Source organism: Bacillus rossius, chromosome 1 (genome assembly GCF_032445375.1).
Source record: "Bacillus rossius redtenbacheri isolate Brsri chromosome 1, Brsri_v3, whole genome shotgun sequence".
NCBI lineage: Eukaryota > Metazoa > Arthropoda > Insecta > Phasmatodea > Bacillidae > Bacillus > Bacillus rossius.
This window is the reverse complement of record NC_086330.1, coordinates 166,433,955-166,453,849: the sequence shown is the minus strand read 5'-3', so window position 1 is coordinate 166,453,849 and position 19,895 is coordinate 166,433,955. Positions and strand designations below refer to the sequence as shown.

Genomic DNA, 19,895 nt, shown 5'->3' with positions numbered 1-19,895 from the left:
AACAAAAATTATTCGAGATAATTATATGTCCACTTTCAAGATTCATGGTCAAATATATCATTAAAAAGGTTCCCTTATTGCCAACGCCGGACAGTGACTACAAATTTATGCAAATTTATTTTATGGGCGAAACAGCAAGACAAGTCGATCAGCGTTTTGCACACAATAATTCAGTGGAAAGACCAATTGTGGAACACCTCCAAATATTTTTCTATCAACACAACGATTTGGTTGCATTATGTAAGACCGCATTAGATCGCATGCCATCTGATAACCTCAAAATTGTCATCAGAGCCGATAAGGCGCCTGTAGGACAACACACAAGACGTTTTATTGCGCCAACAATTAATGAAGTCACCATTGTCGTCGTGGGTGAAAATTTAAAAAATCGAGATATTGTTTTAAATCGGCGGATCGATCAACTGCAGCGTGTCTCCGAAACACATCGATCGTATGATGCATTACAATATCGTATCTTATTTTGGCAAGGTGGAGATGGATATCATTTTTCAATGAAGATGATAATTCCAATACAGGCGCCGAAAATAACAAAAACGTTAGTTCAATGAATTATTATTCATACCGACTGATGGTTCAGGAAAATGAGGACAACCATATCTTAAAAAGTCGTTGTCTATTTCACCAATATGCTGTGGATATGTACGTGAAAGTTGAGACAGAGCGATTGACATATATCAGGTTGAACCAGGCAAAACTCCTTTCCGAGGAATACGTTCATCTGCGGGATGCAATTAATGCTAACGGAAATGCACAGAATGTAAGCAGAACAACTATTCTCCCAGCAACATACGTCGGAAGTCCTCGGCATATGCATGAATATGCTCAAGATGCTATGTCGTATGTACGTCATTATGGCAAACCAGATTTGTTTATCTCGTTCACGTGCAATCCACAATGGACAGAAATTCATCAAGAATTATTACCTGGCCAATCACCCATCGATCGCCACGACATCACTGCAAGGGTGTTCAAAAGAAAACTAAAATCACTCATGGATTTTATTGTAAAGCATCGCGTGTTCGGAGAGACGCGTTGTTGGATGTATTCAGTCGAGTGGCAAAAGCGCGGATTGCCACATGCACATGTCCTCATTTGGTTGGTTGAGAGGATAAGACCGAATAAAATCGATGATGTTATATCAGCAGAAATTCCCGATAATGATGAAGATCCACTGTTTAATGAGGTGATTACAAAAAATATTGTTCATGGTCCCTGTGGAATATTAAATCCTATTTCTCTGTGTAAGGTTGAAGGGAAATGTTCAAAAAACTACCCAAGACAATAAGTAGCAGAAACAATTACTGGAAATAATGGTTATCCACTATATCGTCGCATATCTACAGGTGACAATTGAAGGTCAACAATAGTCAAAGTGAATCAATAGGACATTGAAGTTGATAATCGTTGGGTTGCTCCTTGTTTGCAGTTACTCTCAAAGACATTTAAAGCACACATAAATGTCGAATTTGGCCAGTCTGTGAAATCTATTAAGTACATTTGCAAATACGTGAACAAAGGTAGTGACATAGCTGTGTTCGGAGTGGCTGCCAAAAATTCAAACGATGAAGTCACTCAATTTCAAATGGGCACTATGTTAGCAGTAACGAAGTTATGTGGCGTATTTTTTTCATTTGCAATATATGAAAGACATCCCACAGTTGTTCACTTGGCCGTACATTTGGAAAATGGTCAAAGAGTGTATTTTACAACGGAGAATGTATTACAACGAGTTGACAGGCCGCCATCGACAACATTGACCAGCTTCTTTGAAATGCGCCAGAATGATGACTTTGCCAGGACGCCACTTTACTCTGAAATGCCAATATATTATAACTGGAACCAATCGTCTAAGAAATTTCAACGACAGAAACAAGGGCATCCAGTCCCAGGTTACCCACAAATATTTTCCGCCGATGCACTAGAACGTCTTTACACAGTCCATCCCAGACAATACGAGTGTTTTTATTTGCGTTTACTGTTAGTCAATATTTGTGGCCCAACATCATTCCAACATCTGCAACCAGTTAATGGTGTATTGTGCGGCACATACAGAGAAGCCTTCCAACATTTGGGATTGCTAGAGAATGACGCTTATTGGTATTACACACTCGAAGATGCTGTAATGTTGTCAAATGCTAAACAAAAACGAAAATTGTTTACTATAATTTTGTGCACATGCTTCCCATCCACACCGATTGATATATGGAACAAATATAAAGATCATATGGCCGAAGGTATATAGCATCAGATGAGTCTTAGAACATTGAATGCAGATTTAGAAATGAGCGAAGAATTTCAAAATGAAGCACTAATTTTAATTGAAGACATGTGCTTGATGCTTACCAACAAAAAATTATTACAATTAGGAATGACAACGCCCAATCACATAATTCACGAAGCATTTAATCAAGAGTTGAGACGCGAAACCCAATCCGCTTGCGAAACATTAAGAGAACCGTTCAAAGACACGTACCCCTTCTAAATCAGCAGCAAAAATATGCCTACGTTACACTCATGCAAGTAGTGAACAATTGAACTGGCGGAATGTTTTTCTTAGATGTTCCCGGTGGAACTGGAAAAACATTCTTGATATAATTGATTTTGGCAAAAATTCGATCGCAAAAAAGTATTGCACTTGCACTTGCATCATCAGGCAATGCAGCAACGTTTTTGAAAGTCAGTCGAACAGCTCATTCAGCACTCAAATTGCCATTGAACATGCAAGTTAATAAAACTCCAACTTGCAACATTTCGAGGAATTATGCGAAGGCCAAAGTGTTGCAGCAAAGCAGATTAATCGTTTAGAATGAATGTACGATGGCATACAAAAAATATTTGGAGGCATTAGACCGCACAATAAAAGATTTACGAAATAACCAAAACCGGTTTTGTAGAGTGATGATTCTATTGGCAGGTGATTTTCGACAAACATTGCCAGTAATGCCTCGATAAAAGCCAGCCGACGAACTTAATGCATGTTTGAAGTCGTCCATTTTATGGAAATATGTCAAGGCACTAAAATAAAATATTGTTACGAATGCGAGCAAGGCCGGGACACGTGCAGGTTCAGAGCTAGCTGGCGGCTGCCGCAACATGATATGCGCCGCGCGCGCCTGGAAGATAACAAGGATTGTCGCTTTCCCCCCTCCTTCCCACCACTCCCCGCACGGCCACCTGCCTTTGACACGTAACTGAAACCTGACAGCTGCGGAGTTACGCAAGCTGCCAACATGTGTTTCGAGCGATTTCTGCGTCATGTCGGCGCGGAATGACGCGACTGGCCAGAGCCGTGCTCGTGAGTTACAGAAATGGCAGCTGATATATAAAAAAAGAACGTCGGCCTCCGCAGGAGAGTACAGAGAGAGAGAGAGTTCAGGTGGGAGCTCTCCCACGGCAGAGTTTCCGGGGCGATAGTGCAGCGGGTGCGGCAGAGTGGCGAAGTCCTTGGACGAAGGTTCCAGGGCAGGGAGTGAGTGAGTTCAGAGTGAAGTCAGGAGTTTTCCCGCGGCGGAGTTTCCGGGCGATAGAGTGGCGAAGTCCCTGGACGAAGGTTCTAGGGCGAAGAGTTCAGTTCCGGGCGATACTGTCGCGGGCGCGGCGGAGTTGCGAGCGAGGTTCCGAGCGAGGCGTCGAGTGGGATCTCGGCGAAGGGGAAGTGCGACAGCGGCGTCGGAGTGTGGTGACGGAGTCCTGCGGCGGAGGACCACGAGGGGTGCTGTGCGAAATTTGCGCGAGAGGTGCGGCCCAGCGAGACGTGTGGATTGTGAGAAACGAGTGACTGGAGGAAGCAACATTTTTTAAGTACAATTGATTAATTGTCATTTTTAAATTATTAGCTAGTAATGTAAATCGTGGCAATAAATAAAACTGTGTGTGATAAAAATCTTTAATTGGGCTATCCTTTAAGAAACTGCAGTAAATCGTAACATTTTTGGTGTCAGAAGTGGGATAGCCCAAATATAAAATAAGGATTAGTTTATAGTGCATTAAAATTTAATTAATTTTCGAGATTGAACAAGTGTTAGAAAATGTTGTTAATTTTAAGTGTAGTAGTTGGGAAATTAGTGTTAGTGTTTAGAAGGGGTTTTGGTTCGATCATAGAAGAAATTACAGTGTCGTCATAAGACATTATTGTTAGGCTTGTAGTTAATGTTGACAAGAAAGATGGCTGCCGATGAGCTTATGAATGTCTCGGTATTCTTGGCCGAACTGAAGAGTGGCCAGGAGAAAATGGAAAATAGATTGGATGAGATGAAGAGTGGCCAGGAAGAAATGAAGAATGAAATGAAGAATGAAAAGAAGAGTCGCCAGGAAGAAATGAAGAATAAAATTGATAACAGCCAGGAGAAAATGGAAAATAGGCTGGACGAGATGAAGTGTGGCCAGGAAGAAATGAAGAAAAAAATTGATAACTGCCGAGAGGAGATGAAGAATACTATGAAGAACGAGATCGAATACATCAAGAAAAACCAAGAAGAAATGCGAAACGAAATAGTTGCTGCACAAGAAGAAATAAAGAAGAAGATTGATGAAACCAGCTTCCATTTGGAAGGCAAAGTGCAGTTTTTGGAGCAGCATCTTGTAGAAAAAAAGAAACATGTAGCAGAACATGAAGAACTAGTACGTAGCGAAACAGCTGGCCCAACTATAGCACACCACAGAACAGCGATTGATACAAACTCTAGTTCAGCAGACCACCGAACAGCCAGTAGCAGCTGTAACGGAAGAGTGCCATTGGATGATCAAGGAAGCTGCATCGCCTACGAAAAGGAGCAGTTATTCTGGAGATGTGAAGGTGGAAGGCACAACCGGCCACCCACATTTAATGGTCAATCGTCGTGGGCTGTCTACATGCGACAGTTTGAGGCATAATCTGAAGTGAATGGCTGGGACGATGAAGAAAAGGCTACGGCACTCGTCTTGGGCCTGCGAGGATCTCCACTAGAGCTGCTGCAGACCATACCAGTTACAGACCAGAAAGATTATGGGGTATTAGTAGAGGCCCTTGAGCTGAGGTATTGTGACTGACACATGGGCGAGGTATACAGAACAGCCCTGAATATACGTCAACAGAGATCTTCGGAAACCCTCCAAGAGTTTAAAGCCGACATCGAATGACTTGTGCACCTCACCTACCCAGAAGAACCAAAATAGTTCCGCCAGCAACTAGCCACTCGTGCTTTTATAGACGGGCTCCGAGATGCGGAGGTTCAGCAATCTCTTCGTTTGGCCTGGCACAAGAAGAGCTGCGAGGCCTTGGTTCATGCCCTGGAAATCGAAGGTGCCTGCATGGCCTCAAGAAATATTATTATCAGTGCGAAACAGGCCATGATAGAACCTTACCACCAAGCGAATGGCCGCTCAGATACCAACGAAAAGATTATACTTGGAACACCAAGGAAGCTGTTGAATGGATCGCAGTTTCGGAAAACAAGAGGAAGACAGCGGTGCTTCGTCTGCAAAGAACTAGGTCACGAATGTCCGAATCGTGGTAGGAAGCCCAAGGGAGAAGTACAACGCTGTAAAACAACGATCGAACAGGATAAGAGTCTACCGGACCGAGGGAGACGAGGTCGTCCACGATGTTACGCGTGTCGAGAAAGAGGGCACGTCCAACGTGACTGTCCGAATCGTGTGAAGAAACTGAAGGAGGATGGACATTGATGTGACAGCGGGATTAAGGAGGGTGGTACTACTAGCTCGCTGTAGGAAAGGTTTTGATGGAGATTAAAAACTGACGAAAACTAGCTTCTACTGCGCAGCTTAGGTTCCCCCTTCCCTTCTTTGCGACAGAGAGGGGAGTGACGGAAATTCTCTGTCGCAAAGAAGGGAGGGGGGAACCTAAGCTGCGCAGTAGAAGCTAGTTTTCGTCAGTTTTTAATCTCCATCAAAACCTTTCCTACAGCGAGCTAGTAGTAACTCACTGGTTAAAGAAATGGTAAGTCGCGTACGATGTTCTGCTTCTCTGTGCCGACAAGGGTATTCTCAAGGGAGGTGCCTGGAATTGGAACGTGTTCAGCGGGGTTGCCTGGTGGAAAGGGAAGTGCCACAGCAGCAGGTGCGGAAGAGCGAGACTCATAGTCACCGCAAAGCTGGCATACGGACCCGAAAATTCGGAGGATGGCCGCGTTATTACATCTGTCAGGAAGTGGGCTATATTCAGTACACCTGCCCGCTGCGTAGGATGGCTTCGCCACATGGCTCACAACAGCGCATTGTTACCTTTTCGGGACGAACAGGTTTAAGGAGGGGGCAATGCTACAAATGTGAGCAAGGCCGGGACACGTGCAGGTGAAGAGCTGGCTGGTGGCTGCCGCAACATGATATGCGCCTCGCGCGCCTGGAAGATAACAAGGATTGTCGCTTTCCCCCCTCCTTCCCACCACTCCCCACGCGGCCCCCTGCCTTTGACACGTAACTGAAACCTGACAGCTGCGGAGCTATGGAAGCCGCCGACATGTGTTTCGAGAGATTTCTGCCGTCGTGTCGGTGCGGAATGACGCGACTAGCCCCGGCCGCACTGTGAGTTCCAGAAATGGCGGCTGATATATAAAAAGTGGACGTCGGCCTCAGCAGCAGAGTTCAGAGAGAGAGAGTTCAGGCGGGAGCTCACCCACGGTGGAGTTTCCGGGGCGATAGTGCAGCGGGTGCGGCAGAGTGGCGAAGTCCTTGGACGAAGGTTCCAGGGCAGGGAGTGAGTGAGTTTAGAGTGAAGTCGGGAGTTTTCCCACGGCGGAGTTTCCGGGCGATAGAGTGCCGAAGTCCCTAGACGAAGGTTCCAGGGCGAAGAGTTCAGTTCCGGGCGATAGTGTCGCGGGCGCGGCGGAGTTCCGAGCAAATTCCGAGCGGGGCGTCGAGTGGGATCTCGGCGAAGGGGAAGTGCGGCGATGGCGGCGGAGTGTGGCGACGGAGTTCCGCGGCGGAGACCCACGAGGGGTACTGCGGCGAGAGTTGCGCCAGAGGTGCGACCCAGCGAGGCGTGTGGATTGTGAGAAACGAGTGACTGGAGGAAGCAACATTTTTTTAAGTGCGATTTATTAATTTGCATTTTCAGATTATTAGCTAGTAATGTAAATGGTGACAAAAAATAAAACTGTGTGTGATAAAAATCTTTAATTGGGCTATCCTTTACGAACCGGCAGTAAATCGTTACAATATGAATATGCGAGTCGTATTGCAAAAATGACGAATTTGGTAAAGTATTTTCCAAAAAATTGCTCGATTTTGGTAATGGCAAATTTCCTGTAGACACATTGTCTGGATACATTACATTCCCTGCAAATTATTGACACTTTTCTAAATCAAAGACCGAACTCATCGAGATGGTTTTCCTAAACAATGCTGAAAATTACAAAAATCATGTTTTGTTAAGTGAACGTGTTATATTGGCTGCATAAAACGTTAATGTCAACGAAATGAATTTTCATTCAAAGTAAGATAGCTGGAGAATTGATGACATACAAATCGGTTAATTCCGTTGCTATCCAAGATGATGTTGTCAACTATCCAACGGAATTTTTAAATTCCCTATAATTGCCCGGATTACCACCTCATAATCCGCAACTAAAAATCTGATCGATAGTCATAATGTTACGAAACATAAACCAGCCATGTATTTGCAATGGCACCCGGCTTGTGGTGAATAAATTAAGAACAACGTCATCGAAGACGCAATTTTAAAAGGGAAGTATAATGGCAAAGACGTTTTGATTCCATGCATCCCTATGATTCCGAACGACATGCCATTCGACTTTAAACGGTTACAATTTCCAGTGTGGCTTGAATTTGCAATGTCAATAAATAAATCGCAAGGGCAGTCGTTGAGTGTTTGTGGTATTAATCTTGAAATCCATGTTTTTCACATGGCCAACTGTATGTCACCTGTTTCCGTGTCGGAAAACCATCAGCATTATTTATTTACGCGCCAGGAAATAAAACTAACAATGTTGTGTATGAACAAGCATTTCAATTAACAATATGTTATAGAGTTAATAAAAAATTACAAACATATACAATATCAAAATATACAACAATTGAAATAATTATTATTAGAATAGTATTCCAGTTTGAATTGAATAAAAGGACAACGTCTCTGTCGGGTCAGCTAGTATCCTATAAACAACAAGATCCTGGACATTGCAACATTGTTATGAAAAACATTAATCATGGCTCTTGTGGATCAAATAACCCGACATCACAGTTTTTGAAAGAAAACATGTGTTCCAAGGAGAATTTTATCCCAGAAAAAAACTGGTGATGGTGGCTACCCAAACTATAGACATAGAGCTCAAAATAGCACAGAGGAACCACTTATTATGTTTTCTATACACTCCATAGGTCGTGTCATTATTCAGACTCGTAAACGATATCAGGTGTGGTCGGACCATTGCATTAATGTGGTGTCCCTTTTTAGGTATTTTTTTCTTGTGCATGAACTCTGTATGAGGGAAACTGAAATGAATGTGGACAATAGTTGGGTGGTTCCTTATAATCCGCTTTTATTACTTATTTTTAACGCACACATTAACGTGGAATTTTGCCAGTTAGTAAAACCTATTGAATATATATGCAAGTACATTTATACAAGTTCTGATCAAGTCACATTCACTTTGCACAATAATAAAGATGAGGTAGAAAAATATCGTAATTGTCTCAATATTAGCACTTCTAAAGCTATTTTGAGAATTTTTAAGTTTCCTTTTTATGAACACTTCCAAGCAGTCGTTCACTTAGCAGACGATTTGAAAAATGTACAAATAATTTATTTTAATAATAAAATTCTTCAAGATCGTGTTAATGATCCTTGTGCATCTAATCTAACTTGATTTTTAGAGCTCTAAAGAAATGACGATTTTCCAAAAACTTTGTTTTAACATGAATTGCCCCAATATTACACCTAAGAAAGAAGTAGATTTTCTAGAAGAAAACGTGGCCTAGATAGTGATGGTTACCCTGGTGCAAAAAAACGCAGCTATAAGCCGTTTTTATAATGTGCATCGAAATCAATGTGTGCGGACCAATTTCTTTCGAAAATCTTAGAACTGTTAATGGTAATATTTTGGCAACACATCAAAGCGCTTCCAAATGCTTAGGATAATTAGGAGATGATCATTGGGAAAATACTATTTCAGACATAGTAATTTATGAGTAAGCAACAAAACTTAGAGAGTAATTTTTATCATCATAATAATTTCCCTACAAAATTATGGAAAAAATTGTAATAATTTGTGTGAAGACATATCAAATAGAGTTTTAAACGAATATTATGACCCTCTTATGCAATAGAATGATAAAATATACAATGAAGGGCTCACATTGATAGAGGATAAAATTCTTGACATATGTACAATAAACTCTTACAGAGTTTGAACTACCGGCACCGATACGCGATAACACTAAGAATATTGACCCTCTAGAATAGATTTTGTGGAGACCATATGATTTAAATTAATAGAATAAACATATTCCCAAATATGAATCCAAGTAGTAAGTGGTCAAAATTTCGCTTATAATTCTGTTATAAAAAGCGTTATTTACTGACGAAGGCAAAACATTTTTTTGACGCTCCAGGTGGTACCGGCAAGACTTTTGTGACCAATTTAATATTAGTGAAAGTAGGTCACAGAGAAAAATAGCCATAGCCGTTGAGTCGTCAGGTATTGCTGCCAAACGATTGTTAGGAGGAAGGCCTGCTCATTCCACTTTTGAACTACTCCATACAGTATCACTTGAAATAGACAGTGTGTGGTCTATGCGTAAAAATAACTAATTGGGCAAGGTTTTGTAAGATGCACGTCTAATAATATGGGATGAGTGCACTATTACTTACACATAGAGCTCACGTGGAGGCCTTATATACAACTCTCAAAGACATAAAAAAGCACAAATAAAGTTATGGGTGGAATAACTTAATTTTTTTTCTGGTGATGTCAGAAAAACATTGCCTGCAATAGTTAGGGGAACTTGAGCATATATTAATATATCTTGTTTAAAATCTTCCCCATTGTGTAAGTCAGTTGAATCCTTGAAGTTGAATACCAACATGATGAGTCACTTAGGTGGAAGAAGCACAGATTTCCCAGTAAAAGTCCTTTTGATTGGTGACGGGAATGTACTTGAATCAGCCAAAAATATTTCCACTGATCAAGAAATTGGTGAGATCGAGACCAACATTGAAGAACATGTGTCTAAAGTGTATCCGGATGTACCCAGTATCCGTGATAAAACTTATAAAAGGATGCGTGAGAGGTCAATTTAGCTGCTAAGAATATAAGCGTTGACACCATCAACGACAAAATAATGTCTAAACTACCAGGTGACATCGTATAGTATATTGCCATTAAATCCGTCATGGATCAAGAAAATGCCGTACATTGCCCTCAAGAATTTTTAAAATCATTGAATCTGCGTGGGCTAACCCCACATTCGTTAAAATTAAAAATTGGCGTACCATTATTTAATTACATAACTTCAGACCACTAAATTTATGTAACGGAACCAGACTTCAAGTTAAATTTCTTAGAAACAATGTCATAGTAGCTATAGTTTGACTGGGCCAGCAGTTGGGCAAACGGTACTAATACCTCGCATTCCAATGATACCCTCAGATTTACCATTTAGTTTTAAAAGGTAACACTTTTCTGTGAAGGTATCGTTTGCAGTCACTATAAATAAAGCGCAGGACCCACTTTTAAGTATGTCGTAATAGATTTAAAAGAATAATATTTTTCCCACGGACAATATTGTAAGTTGCCTTATCTAGATCAGGTTGCGGAGAAAACCAGATCATAAGTACTAATGCAACACGAAAATATGACTAAAAATATTGTTTATGGTAAAGTATCTAAATTATTTATAAATAATACAATTTCTTTTAAATAATTTACAATATGAAAGCTATTTGTATTTACTCAATATGAAAAATTTATTTGTTAAAAAAGATAAAAAAAATGGATAAAAAAAGTCTATATACACATGACATTTATACCAAACATTGTATTATAAAAACATAAATTACGACCAAAAAACACAGCGAAGCGTGCACTTGCAGTTAGTACTTAATAAATGGACAGTTAAATTTATATTGCAAAGATAAACGAAATAATACCTTAGCTGAACAGTGTGTTTTTATACAAACGCTGCACAGTTAGAAAATAATAAATTTTACATAAAAATTTTTAAAATTTAAGATATATTCCTACAATAACTTCATAAATAAAATACTAGTTTCAGAAATTACGTCACCAAACAAATGCCGTAAGAGTATTTTTAATTTTAAATAAACAAAACAAATAAAAAAATTATATTCCGTGATATTGAAGTGCGTTCTTTCTCAACCACATATATATTAACAAGTCAAAGTCCATGGCAAACCACTATTTTCCTTTTAACTTCACTCAAATTGTACGTATAACCAGCGTAAATTTTTAATCAAAATTAACTACGGGTTCCAACACTAATCTAATACCAAGTATATTAATTTTAATTTTTTACAATTTTATTTTATTTTATTTTATTATTTTAATTTAAGCGACGAAATCCATAATAGGGCGGTCCCTTCTTCTGATACCAAATATTACAATTGGATGAAGGGTCTGAAAAGGAGAGCTCAAAATAGTTAATTTGAGCATGACCTTAACTACAATGTACAATTTTCCTAAATTAAAACCATTAAATGACTATCCAATTTTTAATCACATTTTTAAAAGTCCACTATTTACTCTACTACTCGACTGTTGCTCTCTCTCTCTCTCTCTCTCTTTATATATATATAGTTCGTATATTACTACACCTCGGTCTCAACAACCTACTTCGGCCTACTCACTCGTCCGCCGCGTCGTAAAACTGTGCCGTGGCTCCGGTCTTGTCACACAAATCCAGTCGCTCGTCTCCCGCTATCGGTCGCCAAGATGTCATTCACGCACTTCATTTCACTGAACTTCGCCGGTCACCCCGCGCCTTTTATATGCCTGGTTTATTCCATGGAAAGGTCTCGTAGTGCTCACCAGTGTTTTGTCATCAAAGCTCCTGACATAACACTCGAATCTGCGAGGACAATGGCATCCTTGTTACGAAACTTCATGCTATGGGGCGCTGGGAACCCTCGAAAGACCAAGAGGTTCCCGGACTTCATGAGAAGGTGCTGGGAGAGAGCAGGTTAGATAGGTTTTCTAAATATCTCAAAGCACCACTTACACTTATAGACGGCATTTGTAACTGTTTTGCCGACGCTCCAAGAAAATTGTTGGGGGGGGGGGGGGTGATGCTACCCCTAGGAATCCCTAACTGGATTACCAAGTTGGCTGGTCAGCCTCGTTTTAAGCAGCCACGTAACTAAATATTTAGTATGACGTAATTATTGCGGGAGAATGTCATCTTGTTATTTGCTTCAGAGCACTTTGTCCGAAATTGCCACGTTTTGGCTGTAATTGGTGAAAAATTGCTTTTTCACATTTAATGCTGCCGACCAGAAAATAATCTCACACATTTCGACACAGAAAGTCAGTAGGCCTGACTCACTATGTCATTTTGAGTTTTTTGCCTTTTTTCAGATCTTTAGTAAGAAATATTTTAAAAACGGCTATATTAAATATATTGTGTAAATGTTACCCAGCTGTGGAAGCGCAGACAATTAAATTCTACTGAGTGGTCACGACTCAATAAAGTCAGAAAATCGCGTTCTTTTATGAAAATCAGCTTATAATAATTCGCATGACAGATAACTTATGAAATATACCTACCATGTGACAAAATGTGTTCCAAAACAATTTAATGCATGTGTGGTAAAAAATTGTAACAAGGTATCAATGGTTAAATATTACATAAATGCAACAAATACCTATACCTTACAAGAAAAATCAACCACTAAATAACAAAGTCGTGCAAAAAGTATTGAAATAGAAGTTTTCAAATTATATAAAGCCACGATTATTCTGCAGATTCATTTCACTCCAGGCGGTCCCCGATTTCAAACAGATAATGTTTAGCTGCGCTCTTCCTTTTACAGTTTTCAACAAACATCATAAAATTTTACAAATTCAGAGATTATTTACTATTTGTTTTAAAACAACACATAATACAACTAAAAACAAGGGTTTTCAAAGAAACAGGCTCTCAATCAACGTGCAACAAACAGATGACATATTTCTCTTACAGCAAACTCGAGGATATAACACGTCTTTCTGTCGTGCTTTAAATTGTACGAATGTAGGATTTCACATGTATTTTTGAAAATCAAATCATTACCGTAAATTAAAAAAGTATTTTTCCCGTCCCTCAATTTTTAATTGCACCTCAAATTATCCTGACTCTCAAAACTTGTGCTCTGGTCAAATGCCCGGTTGGCCAGATTCCAGGTTAGACCAAAGTTGTCTAAATTTAATTAAGCTCTACTTTTTTCACCTGATCGTGCAATGGGGATTTTAGATTCTGTAAAATTTTTTGGACATGCGCCATTGCAGTTTTGTCAAAATAACTTTTATGGAGCATGTCCAATAAACTGTATTTAATCATAATTAAGCTCTTTTATCTATAACAAGATCTCAACTTTCGGTGGGCACCACATAACTGTGGGACCACTTCTCCGTGTTTATAACCCCCTCAGAGTCGTCGAGAGCGGTGCCAAGAGCACCGTGGTCCAGGCTTCGACTTGAAAGCCGTCTCGCCAGAAGCACTCACCGGTGTACTCGCCGCTCTTGCTGGAGGAGAGCGTGTCCTTCTTGAGGAGGCAGCCGTACTCCTGCTTGGCCGACGGCAGCAGCTTGTAGGGCTCGTGGTACACGGACGAGTTCTCGCTGTCCTCCGACTCCTCGCCGCCAACGGCCACGTTGCCGTAGGCGTTGCCGTTGGAGCAGGGCGGCGCCGGGGTCGTGCCCCCGACCTTGTTCTTCGACACCGTCCGCGTCCTGCGAGCGAGCATTAAGTCGGTGGTAGACCTCAGCATAATGTGCTCCAATACATGTTTACAATTTAATATAAGTAACACGTGTAACACGTTTATTGACTTGTTTCACATACAATTGTGGTGCGTGGAGGATCAATGTTGGCTACACTGTAATATTTTTTTTTTAAATAAAATGGAACTGAATTATTCACGTAAAATTACATATATTTGTAAATATTTACATTTGCAAAAACATGTATCAATAAAAAATTGTGTTCACAGTAACACTGGGTTTGTATTAATACCCGGGCATTTATGCTTTGTGTTATCCCAGTACCTCTAATAGTAAAACCGTAAACCGTTCTCTAAAAAGCTTTTCAGTGTTAACTGCGCACATAACAATCATGATACAACAAAATAAAATAAAATTTGTAAATATATTTTATTATCTTTTCCATGGTGTGAAAAAACTGTGCTTGACTGAAACATCAATTCATATTTAAAATTATTAGCCAGTTTTCTTAAGAATTACTCAGTATCATTTCGAAAACAGTATTTTTTATGTATGCAAAAATAACCATAGGCATGTGTTGAAGTTACAATATATTTCCTGTTGTATGCAAAAAATTATATTTTGGCAACTTGTTTCCAAAGGAATCTTTGTAAAAGTACACTTTTTCTGTGTAGTAGTTAATAATTATATTTACACACTAGAATATTTCGCCGTTTCATTTCGCGATAGAAAAATAACAAATACTTATTTATTTAAAAGGCTACTGCAGTTATTGAGTATTAATTTGAGCTAATGAGGAACCTTCATCTAAATTAGTATTGAATCACAGACAATATGTTTATTTTTATTCAAGTGAGCAGCTAATGCCAACCTGTGGTTTTTTCTCAAGATGTTGAGAGCTGTGGAGCCTATCATAGAAATTACTTAACCAGCGAAATTTTAAGTTTCCTATTTAAAAAGGCAAACTTCTTGGATTATACTCACAGCAGAATGTAAATAATATGTTTTTACAAATTTAAATGCTTTTCTGACGAAATTAAAACATGGAGACTTAATTAAGTATCTATTATACGTACTTTATGGTAATATTTTTTTTACTACGGCCTGTGGGTTGTTACAATTTTTTTAAAAAATGAAACTTTTTCTTCGTTTTTGGTCAGCATTGTAGTGACCATATTCAGGTAAGAAGTTGCCTTCTAAAGAAATGGGTAATTCCTCTGTCTTCGAATACCGTTCTCTGGGTAAGGTGTGCTCCCTTATTTGCTTGAACTGTTGGCCAAGCGAAGACATATTTCTCTTGATTGACTGAATGATTTGTCAAATTAAGTACGAGCTCATATGATTTACTACTGCTAGTAAGATAATCCCTTTGGTAAAACAGATATTTTTTTTTATTTTTATGTCTTTGTCTTAGATATGCCAGCCTATGACAATGCGCAGGACTCCAAACTCCCGAACACAATCTGAGTTGAAATTTTGGCAGACACGACCAGGGGATATTTTACTTTATTGGGTCTATTCTACACTCTTTCCCTTTTGATGAATTAATTCTATCCCTGATTCAACTTAACTCCTCGTACAGCACATATTTACCATGCAGGCTGTACTGCAGATCTGACTGTCTGTCACGTGGTTGGTCACGACCAATACTGATAAGGACTAAGCGGAGTACTGAAATCTTAAAATCCGAAATTAATGAAATTCTATAAAATAATCATAACTTTAAGAAAATTTAACCAAACTATCTAAGAGCAAAAACACAAAAATTACACTCAAATTCCACATCACAATTTTAGCTGCATTTAAAAGTATTAAGATTAAAATTAGTGTTTCTAGATGCTAAACAAAATTTAAAACACGCTTTCAGGAACAAAGTTTTAAATGACTATTAGCATCTATCTAGCTTATTAAAAAATCGAATGAGTTGTTAATGAGTGTTTTCGACATAAATCTTTATAGTTTATGAACTTTCGAGTCTGAACAAATAAGTGTGCACTAAAAAGCTTATAAAGTGAAGAAATAGTAGGTTATTGACTATTGCGAAAGACTCGACAACCTATTCAAGCCAACTCACGTGGTGTGACCATTGTTGAATTTCTGTTAAGGATGGTCGTCACCACAATGAGCCTGTTAGGACGAACGACTATTAACTTCTAAAAATAGCTTTTGTGGTGAGGCAATGTTGAGTGATTGTTGCGAGAAAAGGGACAACATATAAGAGCTGACTCACATAGTGTGACTGGTGGTTGAATATTGGCTGAGGCTTATCTTCACCATCATAAGCCTGTTAAAGTTGCACTGCTATAAACGTCTCAAAAAAACTTTTGTGGTGAGGCAATGTTGGTTGAATGGTGCGGTAAACTGGACAACTCATTTAAGTTGAGGCTTGTCTCCACCATTGTGAGCCTTGTAAGGCATCATGCGCATGGCCTTCCCTGAATAGCTTGTGAGGTCGGGGCTTCACGAGAGACTGGCGCGGAAGAACGAGCCGACTCACCTGGTGAGGCCGTTGTTGATGATGGGCGTGGACAGTGCCATGTTCATCTTGAGCTCCTTCATGTTGATGGTGACACCCGGCTTGGCGGTGGCGGACACGAGCGCCGTGTGCTTGTGCAGGAGCGCCATCTTCTTGCGGCCGCGGCGCACCATGAGCACCACCGTGCAGGCGAGCAGGAGCACCACCACGGCGAGCACTCCGGTGATCAGGCCGATGTACGCCTGGTGGTTGCTGCTCGCGCTCGTCGCTGGAACATCAAACCACGCGGTCTTTGTTGGACGAGATGAGATCCGAAACAACAGCCAAGTTTGGAGACTGCGTGACTTCACATAGGGAATTCCCACACCATCATCGCCATATTGCAACACCTAAAACGTTAAGGAAAATGTGTATGCTAATATGAGATGATGTTTAGTATATAATAATTATATTTCTTATTGTTTGCCAGTCACTTTCATAAAATGCATATTCTTAAAAAGAAATTTTACTACATAGAAAAATTATGGTTAACACAAGATTTTGAATATCCCGCAAACATGGCGCAGAACAACAGAAGGAACAAATGGCTGGTTCAGGCAGTATTCGTAAAGTTGTTCATGCGTGGCCATCCCCAGGTTGTAACGAATCTGTACTCACAACACAAAAAAGTAATTTTTTTTTGCGGTAGGATAGCCAAAAATTTATGATGAATCGAATGCGATAGGTAAGTTTCGTAGTTATTAAAAATCATATCACCTAGTATTTTCGAGCTATTGTGACTGTAAGGTAGGTTAATTATGTTCTGTTTTTAAAATATATCTTGTTTTAATTAATTCCTGCAACGATAAATAAAAAAAATATCCAACAGTATCTATTTATATTTTTGAATTATTTACTCAATAATTTATTTAACTAAATATATAACACTGCATAAAAAATTATAAGTGTGCTGAATTTGTTACATTCTTGCTGTATAAATAAATCCAAATTAAATATATATATATATATATATATATATATATATGATTCATTGATTTGTTAAAATTTATTGTAAAAAGCTCAGTGAGTTTCATGTACCCGGTTGCAGACCTTACTGGAAAGAACACATCCACGATACTGAGGTGTACCAAAAATTCTGCTTTACAGCTGCAAATACTTGTAACACACCCGTATCTGGTACCCATTTAGGTGTCAACCAGGATATTGCTAACCAAACGCGAGATCACAAGGCTAACACTTCAGTTGGATCGCACTTAAATCCAGTCGATAAATCTGATGCGCCTGTGTTCCGACTGGCTTAAGACTTTCCTCTCAGTCAGAAAAATAAAACATGTATCGCCACTTTCGCGTAAGCCCTTCTCAAGTAAAGAAACATATCTCAGGGCATTCCCCAGCATGGAGGGTTAACGATTGCCACACTGACAACAAAAACTATTTTCATGGACCTCAATTCTCTCCCAAGATCAGCCAGTAGTATTCCCAACTCTCAACGACATTCACGCACAGCAGTGACTGTGTTTTAATTATGGTAAGTTAATGTTACTCTTTATTTGAAATAGTTATGTCTTTGAGTGTCTTTTATTGAATTTTATAACGCAAAAAATTCTTTAATATGATTATTATTTAATAATAGCATGATGCGAATTTAAGGCCTACAGCCTTGTGCTCTACTAGCCACATTTTGGTTTCCAAAGTAAGCGTAAATAGCTAATAAAATTAAATGTATTTAACTAAATTAACTTTTATAAAAAAATAACAAAGAAATTTGAGACCAACTATTCAATATAATAAAAACTTAACAAAACGATTAATAAAAAGTATAAAGTGGTAAAGTTGCTAATGGTGATTAAATATATAAAGTATTAAATACGGTATATAAAAATACATTATTACAAAAAAGATTTATAAAACAAAAAAAAATTACGATAGGAAAACATGTTTCGTAATAGAACATTTAATAAAACAAACCGGATGTATAAACTTTAACAAAGCTCTTTTTTCTTATTTATAAATCTAGTACCACAAAATTTTCATTTATTTAACGTTAAATTTTGTTTGTGGTCTTACACTGATGTTACACGTTTCAATTTAGAATTTTTTTTTATATTAGCTGTTTTTTTTATTTAGTTTGTGTACTGGTGTAGTTATTCCTAAGTTGTTCACATTTTTTTGGTAATTGTTTGAATTTTAGATAAATTAGTTCAACATAAATTGCTTTATCATCCAATACACGTACTTTGTAAAAGTTTGTGAAGTTAAGGGAAATCATACCCTGCAATGTTGGAAATTGGGCTATAATTCTAATTTTTAACTCTTCATACAAAACGAAGGTTTTTTAAATTTTCCTTCAATGTTAAACTGCAAAAAATGTGATTCTTAATAATATACCCAAAAATGTATCATTGAAAAACTAGACAAAAGAGCATTGAGTGCTGGAATGTGTACTAAAATTGAGAATGTACCAAATGTAAAAAAATGACCAATAAAAACCTATTGAAATGAATTGAAAACCCTTATTTTGTCATTTCAAGGCATAAATAGTACATCCGAGACCTTCTATACTTTATTGCAATCAGATATTTAATAACAGGATCTAGTCTGCAAGTGCCGCGAGTAAACCTGAATGTTTCCCGCGAGGCCACTGCAACTAACGCGACTGGCCAACTGAAGGAGGATCGGCGCGCATGCGCGGGGACCGACTGACCTGTGCCCGGGGTGACCTCCTTGCGGGCGTGCGTGCTCTCGCCTCCCGCGTCGCCCGGAGGAGACGCGGCCTCCTGCACGCTGTCCTGCTGCAGGAAGTACTGCTCCAGCGTCTCGTCCGTCATGTTGCCGAGGATGGGCGCTGTCAGCAGAGCGACACGAAACACGTCATTCTCCAGTCTGGGCCCGCTCCGCAGTGGCACGGGAGCGGAGACGGATCTGCAGAAACAGCTCACTACCACGTCTGCTGCTTCCACAATGAGCGGACACGTGAGATTGCATTTCAAGGCTACGAACTACTCATTTAATTTTTTTTAAATAATTACGCTTCGTAATCATAGCGCCTATACGGAAAATAAAAATTTTATTAAAAAAAAAAACAAAACATACAATAAAGTAATAATAGAAAACGAGATATTCTCGGACTAGAAATAAAAGAAAAATTGTTCAACGTATTTAGAACATAAACAAACACGGCCATCACCACCGCCAAGTACTCGGCTTCTATCGGTCGCACGGAGCAACGTAAACAGAAGATCTCAGCGTTACATAGCTAATCCGTACGGGTCCGAATTCCGCCTGCGTGCTATTGTGGAAACTCTGTTCCGTCAGATCCGTCTCCGTTCACGTGATTCGTCTCCGTTTCCATGTCGTTGTGGAAAAGGCTTAAGGAAAAGAAGCAAAGCTATACACTGTAAGTAATCATGTCATGTAATGAATGGAGATACGTATCCTCCATTAAAGATTATTAGAATACTGACAAAGTAATGGAGTAAAAAATAATGAAATATCACCCAGAC

General features: G+C 39.2%; 1 protein-coding gene across 1 annotated transcript in view; it reads right to left on the bottom strand.

The window, feature by feature from the left end:
* The window catches only part of LOC134527097 (discoidin domain-containing receptor 2-like), a 745,508-nt gene that overhangs the window by 169,738 nt on the left and 555,875 nt on the right, over window positions 1–19,895 (bottom strand). The window contains exons 8-10 of the mRNA XM_063359451.1: window positions 19,097–19,237; window positions 16,414–16,660; window positions 13,699–13,925 (exon numbers count right to left, since the gene is read on the bottom strand). Coding sequence (XP_063215521.1) covers window positions 13,699–13,925; window positions 16,414–16,660; window positions 19,097–19,237 — 615 coding nt within the window. The remainder of the gene's footprint in view (window positions 1–13,698; window positions 13,926–16,413; window positions 16,661–19,096; window positions 19,238–19,895) is intronic.